Genomic DNA, 16,910 nt, shown 5'->3' with positions numbered 1-16,910 from the left:
GCGAAAAGAATGGCTGGGAAGGGTGGGTAGTGGTCGGTGGTGATGGGGGAGGACTGAGGCTGGAATCGAAGGGGGGTAGTGGCAGAGATGGTGTGGGGGGCGAGATCATGATTGTGGGGGCATAGGTTTGAATGAAGATGCAGGATCTGGACACCTATTTCTTTACCTTTTTTTATTAATTCCTGGGATGTGGCTTCACTGGCAAGGCCAGCATTTATTGCCCATCCCTAATTGCCCACAAGAAGATGGTGGTGAGCCGCCTTCTTGAACCGCTGCAGTCCGTGTGGTGAAGGTACTCCCACAGTGCTGTTAGGGAGGGAGTTCCAGGATTTTGACCCAGCGACGATGAAGGATCGGCCGATATATTTCTAAGTCAGGATGGTGTGTGACTTGGAGGGGAACATGGAGGTGGTGGTGTTCCCATGCGCCTGCTGCCCTTGTCCTTCTAGGTGGAAGAGGTCGCAGGTTTGGGAGGTGCTGCCGAAGAAGCCTTGGCGAGTTGCTGCAGTGCATCTTGTAGATGGTACACACTGCAGCCACGGTGCGCCGGTGGTGGAGGGAGTGAATGTTTAAGGTGGTGGATGGGGGGCCAATCAAGCGGGCTGCTTTGTCCAGGTTGTGTAGAGCTTCTTGAGTGTTGTTGGAGCTGCACTCATCCAGACAAGTGGAGAGTATTCCATCACACTCCTGACTTGTGCCTTGTAGATGGTGGAAAGGCTTTGGGGAGTCAGGAGGTGAGACACTCACCGCAGAATACGTAGCCTATGACCTGCCCTTGTAGCCACGGTATTTATGTGGCTGGTCCAGTTAAGTTTCTTGTCAATGGTGGCTGCCAGGATGTTGATGGTGGGGGATTCGACGATGGTAATGCCATTGAATGTCAAGAGGCAGTGGTTAGACTCTCGCTTGTTGGAGATAGTCATTGCCTGGCACTTATGTGGCGCGAATGTTACCTGCCACTTATCAGCCCAAGCCTGAATATCATCCAGGTCTTGTTGCATGTGGGCATGAACTGCTTCATTATCTGAGGAGTTGTGAATGGCGCTGAACACTGTGCAGTCATCAGCGCACATCCCTACTTCTGATGTTATGATGGAGGGAAGGTCATTGATGAAGCAGCTGAAGATGGTTGGGCCTAGGACACTGCCCTGAGGTACTCCTGAAGCAATGTCCTGGGGCTGTGATGATTGACCTTCAACCACCACAACCATCTTCCTTTGTGCTAGGTAATACTCTAGCCAGTGGAGAGTTTTCACCCTGATTCCCATTGACTTCAGTTTTACGAGGGCTCCTTGATGCCACACCTGGTCAAATGCTGCCTTGATGTCAAGTGCAGTCACTCTCACCTCACCTCTGGAATTCAGCTCCTTTGTCCATGTTTGGACCAAGGCTGTAATGAGGTCGGGAGCTGAGTGGTCTTGGCGGAACCCAAACTGGGCATCAGTGAGCAGGTTATTGGTGAGTAAGTGTAGCTTGATAGCACTGTCGACGATACCTTCCATCACTTTGCTGATGATTGAGAGTAGACTGATGGGGCGGTAATTGGCCGGATTGGATTTGTCCTGCTTTTTGTGGACAGGACATACCTGGGCAGTTTTCCACATTGTCAGACAGATGCCAGTGTTGTAGCTGTACTGGAACTGCTTGGCTAGAGGCACGGCTAGTTCTGGAGCACAAGTCTTCAGCACGATAGCTGGGACGTTGTCAGGGCCCATAGCCTTTGCTGCATCCAGTACGCTCAGCTGTTTCTTGATATCCCTTGGAGTGAATCGAATTGACTGAAGACTGGCTTCTGTGATGGTGGGGACCTCAGGAGGAGGCCGACATGGATCATCCATTCGCCACTTCTGGCTGAAGATGGTTGCAAACACTTCAGCCTTGTGTTTTGCACTCACGTGCTGGGCTCCACCATCATTGAGGATGGGGATATTCATGGAGCCTCCTCCTCCCATTAGTTGTTTAATTGTCGACCACTATTCACGACTGGATGTGGCAGGACTGCAGAGCTTTGATCTGATCTGTTGGTTGTGAGATTGCTTAGCCATGTCTATAGCATGCTGCTTCCGCTGTTTAGCATTCATGGAGTCCTGTGTTGCAGATTCCCCAGGTTGGCACCCTTAAGGTGCCTTCACCAATATGGCCGGCAGCGCACTTCCAGCTCGCAATGAGCGTGTGCTTCCTGCCGCCATATTGAATGCTTGGGGGGCTATTTGTGCCTGAAAAACAGTGACAGTGTGGTCAAATTTCTAGGCCCTAAAGTCTTCACCAGATAGAAGAAATACAATTCAATTTAAGAAGATTATTGCCTGCTTTACATTTAAAATAATTGTAGAAATGCCCCAAAACCCCAAACCCCCTGGTGTAATTTTCACTCTGATTCCGATGATCCCATCCAGCTGTCCTCGCCCCCCCTCCCCTCGCCCCCAATACTGGATTATTCCCCATTCCCTCCGCTCGGTGAGTGTTTGTCCTGTCCCTACACCCTCCCTCTGGGACTCATTCCGCTGGATAAATTCCTTCTTTGCTTTCGAATGCTTCTTTAAAACTCTTCCAATTGGCCTTCGTTTCCCCCCCCCCACCTCCCCCAGATTATTTATCCCTTTCTCCCCTCCACTCTGCCCATTTTGTTTAATGTTGTTAGAAATTGACCCTCATTGTCACACGAGACTCCCAGCCAGCAACACATTGCAGGGATTCCTGGGCTGGGAGCTCTGAAACAGGGCAATCTGGAAGTGATTAGTTGGCCTGAGTTGCATCCATTTCTCGGTGTGTGTTTGGCTGAGGCTGAGTGGTGTATTTAAGCAGCTCCACAGAGGCTGCAGCTTGTAGTAAGTGTGTGCCTGCAGGCAGGAGCGGCAGTGGCAAAGAAAGCAATGATTGGGATACTCACGGCTACTCTGTCTCTCTGCTTCTGCCAGTCCCTGGAGAGCCGGGACGTGCTGAAGTCCTTTGACTTGCTGTATGAGGAGGGAATCCAGGCATATTACAGAAATGACTGGGAAGGTGTCGTCCACTACATGGAAGCGGCGACTCACAGCTACACAGAGCAGAGGAGCTTCAAGATCCAGTGCCGGCTCCGGTGTGAAGAGCAGCACGAGTTCCCCCAGTCAGCGGAGCCTAGCCTGCTCTTCTTTGCGGTGGTGTTGAGAAGAGCCCATTGTATCCAGGACTGCGAGTCGCAGAGAATGGGTCCCGCGTCCATGTACAGGGTCAGTGAGGAGGTCACGCACGAGTTCCAGAGGAGGATCGTCTATAACTACCTACAGTTGGCCTATTATAAGGTAACCGGTTGTGCAAACTGTTGATGGTGAACTGTGCAGGATGGACGAGGATGGAGGGTGAAACTTTCCCGCTGGGTTTGGTCTCTCTAGAACGGGAGGTTTGCGAGTTGCAGGAAGCTCTGAGCCCTGTATTTAAGGCTCGGTTTACATTGCCCATCTCTTGACCTTTCTCCAAGTGCTTCAAGCAGTTTTATTTTTCTTGTTTCTACTTTTAGCTTGTCTGTAATTATAGGAAGGTAAGATTGTACAGGAGTGAGCGGGGCTGTCTGTCTGAGTGAAGCATCCCTTGGACTCCTTGCTCGCTTGTCCCCTTCAGTCCGCTGTGCTGAGCTCTCTCCAGTTGACCAATGCGGGCAGCCCCCCCCCACCCCCCAACCCCTGGACTGACACACGCTGACTGGGCACTGTTACCCCAGGAGGGGGGTGCTGGTACCCTATGGAAGCTCCCTGTTGCCCCAGCGCCTGCGCACAATGCCCCAGGAGGGTGCGTCCGATACCCTATACATGCTCACTGTTACCCCGAGGACTGGGCCCAGTTACCCCAGGAGTTGGGGGGGCGGAGGGGTGCTGGTACCAAATTGAAGGTCACTGTTACCCTGAGGACTAGGCACAGTTACCCCAGGAGTTGGGGGCCAGAGGGGTGCTGGTACCAAATTGAAGGTCACTGTTACCCTGAGGACTGGGCCCAGTTACCCCGGGAGTTGGGGGGGCGGAGGGGTGCTGGTACCCTATTGAAGGTCACTGTTACCCTGAGGACTGGGCACAGTTACCCCGGGAGTTGGGGGGGCAGAGGGGTGCTGGTACCCTATTGAAGCTCAATGTTACTCTGGTAGCTTGGCCCCAGGTCCCAGTGCAGCCTCGGCACCACTGACTGCAGTGTTTACCTGTGGAGATGGACATGGATTAAAGGGGAGGCACGGAACCTTTTGACAGACTTGTGGTGGATCTCCTGTCAGAATGATCACGTATGTGTGACTCCAGACCAGATGGTTGTGTGTTCGGGTCACGTCGAGATCACAACAACCACTTGCATTTATATAGCGCCTTTAACATAGTAAAACATTCCAAGGCGCTTCACAGGAGTGATTATCAAACAGAATTTGACACCGAGCCACATAAGGAGATATTAGGGCAGATGGCCAAAAGTTTGGTCAAAGAGTTAGGTTTTAAGGAGCGTCTTAAAGGAGGAAGGAGATGAGGAGAAGTTTAGGGAGGGAATTCCAGAGCTTAGGGCCCAGGCAGCTGAAGGCACGGCCACCAAGGTTGGAGCGATTATAATCAGGGATGCTCAAGAGGCCAGAATTGGAGGAGCGCAGATATCTCGGCGAGGTTGATGGGGGCGGTGGGGGGGGGGGGGCTGGGTGGAGGGGCGGTGGGGGGACGGGGGGGTGGGGGATGGTGCTGGAGGAGGTCTGGGCCCTTTTCACAGTGAGTCAAGTTAAAGCCAGGATGTCTCACTGGAGGCAGCTCTTCAAATGAGGCAAGTGGGGCCTGAGCCCCACGGAAACGCCCAGCGAGCCGACAGTTCCACCTTTTGACGGCCAGACGGCTTCCGCTGAGATCGGTCCCTTTGCCATTTCACCAGAAAATGTTGATCAGATTATGGGCTGGTGTTGTGGATCGTGGCACAGGGTACCAGTCAGCAGGTCACACACTCTGCTCGGTCCTGGGTATGGGTTCCAATCCAACCCAGACTGGTGGGATTAAAGCCTTAAACTTCAAATGTGGTTATGACCAGGAATCTAAAGGTTGAGCGAGTTTTGGACATATTTAGACAGTCCGCTCAGTGTCAGAAACACCTTTCACAACCTCAGGATGTCCCAAAGCACTTTACAGCCAATCAAGTACTTTTGAATTGTAGTCACTGTTGTAATGTAGGAAACACAGCAACCAATCTGCGCTCAGCAACTGCAAAATAGAGCCGTGAGATCTTTTACGTCCACCTGAGAGGGCAGATGAGACTTTGGTTTAACGTCTCATCCAAAAGACAGCACCTCTGACAGTGCAGTGCTCCCTCAGTACTGCCCCTCCGACAGTGCGGCGCTCCCTCAGTACTGCCCCTCCGACAGTGCGGCGCTCCCTCAGTACTCCCCCTCCGACAGTGCAGCGCTCCCTCAGTACTGCCCCTCCGACAGTGCAGTGCTCCCTCAGTACTGCCCCTCCAACAATGCAGCGCTCCCTCAGTACTGCCCCTCCGACAGTGCGGCGCTCCCTCAGTACTCCCCCTCCGACAGTGCAGCGCTCCCTCAGTACTGCCCCTCCGACAGTGCAGCGCTCCCTCAGTACTCCCCCTCCGACAGTGCGGCACTCCCTCAGTACTGCCCCTCCGACAGTGCAGCGCTCCCTCAGTACTGCCCCCCGACAGTGCGGCGCTCCCTCAGTACTGCCCCTCCGACAGTGCGGCGCTCCCTCAGTACTGCCTCTCCGACAGTGCAGCGCTCCCTCAGTACTGCCCCTCCGACAGCGCAGTGCTCCCTCAGTACTGCCCCTCCCACAGTGCGGCGTTCCCTCAGTACTGCCTCTTCGACCGTGCGGCGCTCCCTCAGTACTGCCCCTCCCACAGTGTGGCGCTCCCTCAGCACATCCCCTCTGACAGTGCGGCGCTCCCTCAGTACTGCCTCTCCGACAGAGCAGCGCTCCCTCAGTACAGCCTCTCCGACAGTGCAGCACTCCCTCAGTACTGCCCCTCCCACAGTGCGGCGTTCCCTCAGTACTGCCTCTTCGACAGTGCGGCGCTCCCTCAGTAATGCCCCTCCCACAGTGTGGCGCTCCTCAGTACTGCCCCTCCGACAGTGCGGCGCCCCCTCAGTACAGCCTCTCCGACAGTGCGGTGCTCCCTCAGTACAGCCTCTCCGACAGTGCGGCGCTCCCTCAGTACTGCCCCTCCGACAGCGCGGCGCTCCCTCAGTTTTGCCCCTCCGACAGCGCGGCGCTCCCTCAGTACTGTCCCTCCGACAGTGCGGCGCTCCCTCAGTACTGCCCCTCCGACAGTGCGGCGCTCCCTCAGTACTGCCCCTCCGACAGTGTGGCGCTCCCTCAGTACTGCCCCTCCGACAGTGTGGTGCTCCCTCAGTACTGCCTCTCCGACAGTGCAGCGCTCCCTCAGTACTCCCCCTCCGACAGTGCGGCGCTCCCTCAGTACTGCCTCTCCGACAGTGCAGCGCTCCCTCAGTACTGCCCCTCCGACAGTGCAGCGCTCCCTCAGTACTGCCCCTCCCACAGTGCGGCGTTCCCTCAGTACTGCCTCTTCGACAGTGCGGCGCTCCCTCAGTACTGCCCCTCCCACAGTGTGGCGCTCCCTCAGTACATCCCCTCTGACAGTGCGGCGCTCCCTCAGTACTGCCTCTCCGACAGTGCAGCGCTCCCTCAGTACAGCCTCTCCGACAGTGCAGCACTCCCTCAGTACTGCCCCTCCGACAGTGCAGCACTCCCTCAGTACTGCCCCTCCCACAGTGCGGCGTTCCCTCAGTACTGCCCCTCCCACAGTGTGGCGCTCCTCAGTACTGCCCCTCCGACAGTGCGGCGCCCCCTCAGTACTGCCCCTCCGACAGTGCGACGCTCCCTCAGTACTGCCCCTCCCACAGTGTGGCGCTCCCTCAGTACTGCCCCTCCGACAGTGCGGCGCTCCCTCAGTACTGCCCCTCCCACAGTGCGGCGCTCCCTCAGTACTGCCCCTCCGACAGTGCAGCGCCCCCTCAGTACTGCCCCTCCGACAGCGCAGCACTGCCCCTCCGACAGCGCAGCGCTCCCTCAGTACAGCCCCTCCGACGGTCCGGCGCTCCCTCAGTACCGCCTCTCCGACAGTGCGGCGCTCCCTCAGTACTGCCCCTCCGACGGTCCGGCGCTCCCTCAGTACTGCCCCTCCGACAGTGCGGCGCTCCCTCAGTACTGCCCCCCCGACAGCGCGGCGCTCCCTCAGTACTGCCCCTCCGATGGTCCAGCGCTCCCTCAGTACTGCCCCTCCGACAGTGCGGCGCTCCCTCAGTACTGCCCCTCCGACAGTGCGGCGCTCCCTCAGTACTGCCCCTCCGATGGTCCGGCACTCCCTCAGTACTCCCCTCCGACAGTGCGGCGCTCCCTCAGTACTGCCCCTCCGACAGTGTGGTGCTCCCTCAGTACTGCCTCTCCGACAGTGCAGCGCTCCCTCAGTACTCCCCCTCCGACAGTGCGGCGCTCCCTCAGTACTGCCTCTCCGACAGTGCAGCGCTCCCTCAGTACTGCCCCTCCGACAGTGCAGCGCTCCCCCTGTACTGCCCCTCCCACAGTGCGGCGTTCCCTCAGTACTCCCTCTTCGACAGTGCGGCGCTCCCTCAGTACTGCCCCTCCCACAGTGTGGCGCTCCCTCAGTACATACCCTCTGACAGTGCGGCGCTCCCTCAGTACTGCCTCTCCGACAGTGCAGCGCTCCCTCAGTACAGCCTCTCCGACAGTGCAGCACTCCCTCAGCACTGCCCCTCCGAGAGTGCAGCACTCCCTCAGTACTGCCCCTCCCACAGTGCGGCGTTCCCTCAGTACTGCCTCTTCGACAGTGCGGCGCTCCCTCAGTACTGCCCCTCCCACAGTGTGGTGCTCCTCAATACTGCCCCTCCGACAGTGCGGCGCCCCCTCAGTACTGCCCCTCCGACAGTGCAGCGCTCCCTCAGTACAGCCTCTCCGACAGTGCGGTGCTCCCTCAGTACAGCCTCTCCGACAGTGCGGCGCTCCCTCAGTACTGCCCCTCCGACAGCGCAGCGCTCCCTCAGTACTGTCCCTCCGACAGTGCGGCGCTCCCTCAGTACTGCCCCTCCGACAGTGCGGCGCTCCCTCAGTACTGCCCTTCCGACAGTGCGGCGCTCCCTCAGTACTGCCCCTCCGACAGTGTGGTGCTCCCTCAGTACTGCCTCTCCGACAGTGCAGCGCTCCCTCAGTACTCCCCCTCCGACAGTGCGGCGCTCCCTCAGTACTGCCTCTCCGACAGTGCAGCGCTCCCTCAGTACTGCCCCTCCCACAGTGCAGCGCTCCCTCAGTACTGCCCCTCCCACAGTGCGGCGTTCCCTCAGTACTGCCTCTTTGACAGTGCGGCGCTCCCTCAGTACTGCCCCTCCCACAGTGTGGCGCTCCCTCAGTACATCCCCTCTGACAGTGCGGCACTCCCTCAGTACAGCCTCTCCGACAGTGCGGCGCTCCCTCAGTACTGCCCCTCCGACAGCGCGGCGCTCCCTCAGTACTGCCCCTCCGACAGCGCGGCGCTCCCTCAGTACTGTCCCTCCAACAGCGCGGCGCTCCCTCAGTACTGCCCCCCCGACAGCGCGGCGCTCCCTCAGTACTGCTCCTCCGACAGTGTGGCGCTCCCTCAGTAATGCCCCTCCGACGGTCCGGCGCTCCCTCAGTACCGCCCCTCCGACAGTGCGGCGCTCCCTCAGTACTGCCCCTCCGACAGTGCAGCGCTCCCTCAGTACTGCCCCTCCGACAGTGCGGCGCTCCCTCAGTACTGCCCCTCCGACGGTCCGGCGCTCCCTCAGTACTGCCCCTCCGACAGTACGGCGCTCCCTCAGTACTGCCCCTCCGACAGTGCGGCGCTCCCTCAGTACTGCCCCTCCGACAGTGCGGCGCTCCCTCAGTACTGCCCCCCTGACAGCGCGGCGCTCCCTCAGTACTGCCCCTCCGATGGTCCAGCGCTCCCTCAGTACTGCCCCTCTGACAGTGCGGCGCTCCCTCAGTACTGCCCCTCCGACGGTCCGGCGCTCCCTCAGTACTGCCCCTCCGATGGTCCAGCGCTCCCTCAGTACTGCCCCTCCGACAGTGCGGCGCTCCCTCAGTACTGCCCCTCCGACAGTGCGGCGCTCCCTCAGTACTGCCCCTCCGACGGTGCGGCGCTCCCTCAGTACTGCCCCTCCGATGGTCCAGCGCTCCCTCAGTCCTTCCCCTCCGACAGTGCGGCGCTCCCTCAGTACTGCCCCTCCGACAGTGCGGTGCTCGCTCAGTACTGCCCCTCCGACAGTGCGGCGCTCCCTCGGTACTGTCCCTCCGACAGTGCGGCGCTCCCTCAGTATTGCCCCCCCGACAGCGCGGCGCTCCCTCAGTACTGCCCCTCCGACAGTGCGGCGCTCCCTCAGTACTGTCCCTCCGACAGTGCGGTGCTCCCTCAGTACTGCCCCCCCGACAGCGCGGCGCTCCCTCAGTACTGCCCCTCCGACGGTCCGGCGCTCCCTCAGTACTGCCCTGGAGTGTTGGCCTGGATTTGTGGGCTCAAGTCTCTGGAGTAGGGCTTGAACTCACGACCTTCAGACTCCGAGGTGATGGTGCTGCCCACTGAGCCACGGTTGACTACTTCACCCTGTTCTCCAAGGAAAGAGACTGAAACTACGAAAACAATAACACCGGCACCGTGTCCAACTGATGATCAGCCCACGAATCCAGCAGACTGCAATATAAAACCAGCCACTTTCCCATGACTGTTCTGGTTTAGTCAGGAATAACTGGTGCTGAGGTACCATTGACATGAACTGGCTCACAGAAAGGTCCCACATGTCCTCTGGAATATAGAAACAGGAGGTGGCCATTCAGCCCATCGAACCTGTTTTGCCATTCAATCCTGGCTGATCTGTTCCTCAATTCCATCCACCCCCGCCTTCGCTCCATATTCCCTCGATACCCATACCCAACAAAAATCTATCGATGTCTGGCATAACATTTCAATTGACCGCCAGCTTCCACAGCCTTCTGGGGGAGAGAGTTCCAGATTTGCACCACCCTTTCTGTGGAAGAGGTGCTTCTTGATTTCACTCTACACGGCCTGGCTCTAACTGTAAGATTCTGCCCCCTTATCCTGGACTCCCCCACCAGAGGACATAATTTCTCTGTATCTACCCGATTGAATCATTTTAAACGTCTCGATTAGATCACCTCAACCTTCTAAACTCGAGGGGACACAAGCCAACATTGCACAGCCTGTCCTGACAATTTAACCCTTTTAGCCCCGGTATCACTCTGGTGAATCTGGGCTGCTCTCCCTCCGAGGCCAATCTATCCTTCCTGAGGTGTGGGGCCCAGAACTGAGCACGGTTACTCCAGAAAGGGTCTGGTTTAAGGTTCTGGGTCTCCCAAGGCCTGGTTCCAGCAGGGTGCCTTTCTTTTTATGATCATCAAACATATTGAAATGTGCCTAAGCCCTTGCCAGTTTAGGGTAATAAATCAGATGCTGTTCTCAGAACCTTGTTTCCTCTTGTCTTGATTGAGGGGAAGGATGTCATTGCTGATGGCCTCCGTCATCCCTGTCTCCAATGTCCGCATCGATCAGCCTGAGAGCAGATCTGACATGGTGACTGCCGGACTGGGATTTATTGCTTGGGACCCCCAAAAGGTGGTGAGAGTCAGCCACCATCAGACATCCCACATAACGTGAAAACGAACTTTATTCAGGAAAGGAAAAGGATTAATTTTAGGAGTTCCCTGAGTTGAGGGTTAGATTCTTAAATCCAAGGAGGAACTGGCTCTGCACCTTGAGCCCTGTGTCCAGTTCTGGTCAGACCCACCTTGAGCCCTGTGTCCAGTTCTGGCCAGACCCACCTTGAGCACTGTGCCCAGTTCTGGCCAGACCCACCTTGAGCACTGTGTCCAGTTCTGGTCAGACCCACCTTGAGCACTGTGTCCAGTCCTAGTCAGACCCACCTTGAGCACTGTGTCCAGTTCTGGTCAGACCCACCTTGAGCACTGTGTCCAGTTCTGGTCAGACCCACCTTGAGCACTGTGTCCAGTCCTAGTCAGACCCACCTTGAGCACTGTGTCCAATGCTGGTCAGGCCCACCTTGAGCACTGTGTTCAATGCTGGTCAGACCCACCTTGAGCCCTGTGTCCAGTGCTGGTCAGACCCACCTTGAGCACTGTGTCCAGTTCTGGTCAGACCCACCTTGAGCCCTGTGTCCAGTGCTGGTCAGACCCACCTTGAGCCCTGTGTCCAGTTCTGGTCAGACCCACCTTGAGCACTGTGTCCAGTGCTGGTCAGACCCACCCTGAGCCCTGTGTCCAGTTCTGGTCAGACCCACCTTGAGCACTGTGTCCAGTGCTGGTCAGACCCACCTTGAGCCCTGTGTCCAGTTCTGGTCAGACCCACCTTGAGCACTGTGTCCAGTGCTGGTCAGACCCACCTTGAGCACTGTGTCCAGTTCTGGTCAGACCCACCTTGAGCACTGTGTCCAGTTCTGGTCAGACCCACCTTGAGCCCTGTGTCCAGTGCTGGTCAGACCCACCTTGAGCACTGTGTCCAGTTCTGGTCAGACCCACCTTGAGCACTGTGTCCAGTTCTGGTCAGACCCACCTTGAGCACTGTGTCCAGTGCTGGTCAGACCCACCTTGAGCACTGTGTCCAGTTCTGGTCAGACCCACCCTGAGCATTGTGTCCAGTTCTGGTCAGACCCACCTTGAGCCCTGTGTCCAGTTCTGGTCAGACCCACCTTGAGCACTGTGTCCAGTTCTGGTCAGACCCACCTTGAGCATTGTGTCCAGTTCTGGTCAGACCCACCTTGAGCACTGTGTCCAGTTCTGGTCAGACCCACCTTGAGCACTGTGTCCAGTTCTGGTCAGACCCACCTTGAGCATACCAAAAATGGAGGGGAAGCAAGGGCCTAATGAGGGTGAGGAGCTTAACGTAATTAATATAACTGGAGAAACTAATGGGACTAAAAGTCGACAAATCCCTTGGACCTGACGGCCTACATCCTAGGGTTCTGAAAGAGGTTGAAGAGATAGTGGATGCATTGGTTTTGAGCTTCCAAAATTCCCTAGATTCTGGAATGGTCCCAGCGGATTGGAAGGTCGCAAATGTAATACCGCTATTCAAGAAAGGAGGGAGAGAAAAAATAGGGAACTACAGGCCAGTTAGCCTGACATCGGTCGTCGGGAAAATGCTGGAATCCATTGTTAAGGAAGTGGTATCAGGGCACTTAGAAAATCATAACATGATTAGGCAGAGTCAACATGGTTTTATGAAAGGGAAATCGTGTTTGACAAATTTATTAGAGTTTTTTGAGGATGTAACTAGCAGGGTAGATAAAGGGGAACCAGTGGATGTAGTATATTTGGATTTCCAAAAGGCATTCGATAAGGTGCCACATAAAAGGTTATAGGACAAGATTAGGGCTCATGGGGTTGGGGGTAATATAGTAGCATGGATAGAGGATTGGTTAACGGACAAAACAGAGAGTAGGGATAAACGGATCTTGTTCAGGTTGGCAGGCTGTAACTTGTGGGGTGCCGCAAGGATCAGTGTTGGGGCCTCAGTTATTTACAATCTATATTAATGACCCAGATGAAGGGACTGAGTGTAATGTATCCAAGTTTGCTGATGATCCAAAGCTAGGTGGGACAGTAAGCTGTGAGGAGAACACAGAGAGTCTGCAAAGGGATATAGATAGACTGAGTGAGTGGGCAGTGTAATGTATATGGCCTAGAAATTCAGTGGGTTGCGCCAGCCGCTAACGCCATAAAAGGGCTATATTTCCGGCGCTAGACACTTAGCGCCTGAACGCAGTCCGATCTGTGCCGACGCCCAAATTCAGTTGACATTTAGCGCTGGCGCAAAGTGTTTGTGCCCGCTCAGGTGCGCGCGCAGCTTATGACGTCATATGGTCGCGCAACGCTGTTTGTGCGCCCCAAACCGGAAATTCAGTGGCGCCCGCCCAATGTGGGCATGGCGCTGCTAATAACTGTGAGGTGGAACGCAAAAGAGGCCCTGTGGGCCTCGGGGAGCGCAAATTAAAGGGCACTTACACTGACCTATAAAGCCCAGCCATTTTGCTGCAATGACTTCACTGCTTTGGATTTCTGGACAGAGACCAAGGGACAGAGGTTACTGATTTGGGACAACATAGGAGAGGTATTTCTGGCTTCTGGCCAGTGCTTTGACATTTGATTCATTGTGATTTATCTGTTCTCAACTTTATTATGGGGGCTGTATGGGGGGCCAACCCTCAGTTGCAGCATTATGTGCGAAGGGCTCGCAGACGCTGTGAGAGAGGGCCAGCCATGCCTAGACGCAGAGGGGCCATCAGGCGTCGGCAACGTAGGCCTTACCCACTCAGGCAATACCGGCAGCAGGTGTCCTATCTCACCATGACTGCGGCGCATTGTGTGAAGAGGCTGCGCTTCAGAAGGGAGGTGGTTGCAGAGATCTGCCAGCTGCTTCACACAGATCTGCGTCCACAGCTGATGTGCAGGACGTCTCTCTCGGTGGAAGTGAAGGTCACGGTGGCTCTGAACTTTTATGCAAGCGGCTCCTTCCAAGCCGCTGCTGCGGACATAGCGAACATCTCCCAGTTCGCCGCGCATCGCTGCATCCGGCAGGTCACCGATGCACTTTACGCGAGGAGACACCAATTCATCTCCTTCCCCATGACCCGACAGAGGCAGGAGCAGCGTGCAGTCGGATTTGGCAGGATCGCGGGCTTCCCCATGGTGCAGGGCGCCATTGACTGCACGCATGTGGCTATGCGGGCACCTATCCACAATGCCGAGGATTACCGCAACCGGAAGGGCTACCATTCCCTAAATGTACAGCTGGTGTGTGACCACAGGCAGCGCACCCTAGCTGTCAATACCCGCTTCCCAGGAAGCAGCCATGATGCATTTATCCTGCGCCAGACTACTGTGGCTGACATGTTCGAGGCACAGCCTCCACCAAGGGGATGGCTTATCGGGGACAAGGGCTACCCTTTGTGTACATGGCTCATGACCCCGCTCCGCGTGCCCAGGACCCCAGCGGAGGAGGCATACAACGAAAGCCATCAAGCCACAAGGAACATCATCGAGCAAACGATAGGCGCCCTCAAGCAACGGTTCCGCTGCCTGGATCGTTCCGGAGGATCTCTTCAGTATTCGCCGGATAGAGTCTCCCAGTTCGTCGTCGTGTGCTGCATGCTGCACAACCTGGCTATCCGCAGGACTCAGGCACTGCCACCTGGCATTGCACCACCACCTCAGGAGGACGAGCAGGAGGAGGAGGAGGAGGAGGAGGAGGAGGACCAGCCCAGGAGGGAGCGACAAGGGCCAAGGGCCGTCCGCCGGGGGCTTATTGATCGACACTTCTAGGCCCCCTGTCAGGGAATGGCCTGTGGCAATGAACGCACCTGAGGCAGCCGCTCCGCAAGCCCTCAGCCGGTTAACGCAACAACCACTTCAAACATGACACCTGGACATGCTGAATAAATCAAAAGCTTTATTTCACAAACTCAGGGCCCTTCCCACATGAAACAGAAAAACAGACAAGACCCCCAAAAAACAGTCAAAAACATCTGTCACTCCCAAAACCTGGGGAGGACTAACAAAACTTGCCCATCCAAAAGGCCTTCAACAGCGGCCTTACAAAAATAAGCCCCCCCCCCACAACAGAGACACCCCCATGAAAACAAAAAATGCCTTGATCCTCGGCCTTAACAAAATAATGCCCCCCACAACACAAGCCCCCCAATATAAAAGAAACCGCTCTCACCACACTCTAATGGGTGTGCCGAGAGGGCGAGTCCTTAGACAGGCTTCTCCGGCCCCTGGCTGACCTGCTGCTCCGCCTCAACCTGGGCCCTGCGGGTGTGGCGAGGCTGGGGGAAGGCTCATGAGGGCCACAAAGCGTGTCGGCAGATGCCCTTGGGGGTCGGCCTAGACGAGGCCTGGCCCGGGAGGGGCTGACTGCTGCAGCTGTGGTTGGGCAGCATCAGTCTTAGCAGCAGGTCGTCGCACCTTGGCTGGGGGAGTGGCAGTGTCGGCAGCACCATTGGGGGCAAGCTGGCTGATGGCAGGTGCGCGCTGCTCGCCAGAGACACTGGCACTCGGCCGGGCTGGCAGTGTAGCAAGCGCAGCAATCTGGGGGAGGCCAGACCGCTGTGCTGCAGCAGGGCGGCGGGTGCCATGGCGATGCCTCCGTGCCACAGCGAGTGTGGCAGAAGTGAGTGCCCGAACTGCCCTGGTATGTGCCCGCATCAGTTCTGCCAGTGTGTGGACGGCACCACTCATCTCGCGAGTCGCGTCCTGCGCTGCCGCCAGTTGCTGCACACCCGCGTCCTGCGCTGCCGCGAGTTGCTGCACACCCCTGTCCTGCGCTGCCGCGAGTTGCTGGACACCCCTGTCGTGCGCTGCCGTGAGTTGTTCGAACCCCCTGGCCTGTGATTCCCCGAAAGCCACCACACTCTGAGCCAGGGACTCAATGGCGTGAGGCATCTGTTCGACCACCCCCATGAACTCTTGGTGGCGCCGCTCAGACGCCGCCGACATCTCATCGAGGACGCGCACCTCCTGGGCGAGGACCGCGTCCGGACTGGAGGGTGGACTCTCCCTCCGGGGAGAAGGCCACCGAGCTGGCCGACCCTTCCCGCGTGCGTCGACCCCACTTGGGCCAGGTTCTGCCCTCCCCTCCAACACCTCCCCCCTCTGGGCAGAAGGCCGGCGTGCTGCCGGAGCCTTCCCGCGTGCGTCCACCCTACTGGGACCAGCTTCGGCCCTCCCCTCCAACACCTCCCCCCTCTGGGGAGAAGGCTGGCGTGCTGCCGGACCCTTCCCGCGTGCGTCCACCCTACTGGGACCAGCTTCGGCCCTCCCCTCCAACACCTCCCCCTGGCTCTCCTGCAGGCCAGACGTCTCCCCTCCATTGCCATCCCCTGGCACGGAGGAGGGTTCCCCCGATGTGCCGCCTTCCTCCTGGTCCTCGACGTCCTCCTCCTCCAAGGGCCTGGCTCTCTGCGCTTCAGGGACCACCTCCTCCTCACCAGCTGAAAGCAGGAAGGCACAAGAGTAGCTTTAGAGTGAGGACAGGCCGTCAGCGAGGGAGGCCTGAGTGGTGCATTATGCGCATTTGTCGGTCAGTGGGAAAGGATGTAGATCTGAAGCGCGAGGGCAACGAGAGAGGTGCAACCGGTCATGTCCTTACCAGTGGGTACCAGTACAGGGTCCGCCTCGCCGATCGCGACAGGGCCAGTCACCCGGCCACGCATGAGTCGTGCCACGCTCTCCTCCAGATCAGTGAGCGCCTGGTACTCGGGACGGCCTCCACCAGTGACAGCCTGGCTCCTTACATTGCTCGCCAGCTTGGCCTGCAAGAGAAAGGACGGCCTCTAAGTACAGTGTGGTGCCCTGTTGCTGTGTGCACTGCCTCCCATGGTGGAATAGCTTGGCCAGTGTGGTGCCCTGTTGCTGTGTGCACTGCCTCCCATGGTGGAATAGCTTGGCCAGTGTGGTGCCCTGTTGCTGGGTGCACTGCCTCCCATGGTGGAATAGCTTGGCCAGTGTGTTAAGTGCAGAAAGTGCTATTGATGAACATGCAAGTGCCATTGCTGCGGGAGGAGGGCTGCCCATTAGGCCTTTGAGGTCCCTTTGCCCATAATGTGAGGTGCACATGCAAGGATGAGGGGGACACTGGAAAGGGTACTCACCTTCACCATCTGAGTGAGGTCGTTGAACTTCTTGCGGCATTGGTCCGCACTCCTGGGGACATCACAGGTGGATGACACCCTGCGGGCGATTTTGCCCCAGGCTCTCCTGTACTGGCTCCTGGGAGCCTTCCTGCCACTGCCCGGGCACAGGATCTCTCTTCTCTTCTCCACAGCATGAATGAGCACACTCAGAGCATGCTCTGAGAAGCGCTGCGCTCGCTCACGGGCCCTCTCC

The 16,910-nt window shown here is 57.6% G+C and overlaps 1 protein-coding gene across 1 annotated transcript in view; it reads left to right on the top strand.

The window, feature by feature from the left end:
* The first annotated feature begins 2,814 nt into the window (after positions 1-2,814).
* The window catches only part of LOC147115372 (prolyl 3-hydroxylase 2-like), a 271,320-nt gene continuing 257,224 nt past the window's right edge, over positions 2,815-16,910 (top strand). The window contains 1 exon segment of the mRNA XM_085989637.1: positions 2,815-3,281. Within this exon segment, the coding sequence (XP_085845763.1) occupies positions 2,874-3,281 (408 nt within the window). The 5' untranslated portion in view covers positions 2,815-2,873.

The sequence above is a fragment of the Somniosus microcephalus genome, chromosome 6, assembly GCF_052327205.1.
Source record: "Somniosus microcephalus isolate GS21.2 chromosome 6, FLI_Smic_1.0, whole genome shotgun sequence".
Classification (NCBI taxonomy): Eukaryota; Metazoa; Chordata; class Chondrichthyes; order Squaliformes; family Somniosidae; genus Somniosus; species Somniosus microcephalus.
Note: the sequence above shows the minus strand (reverse complement) of the source record. Positions and strands in the feature narration are given on the sequence as shown.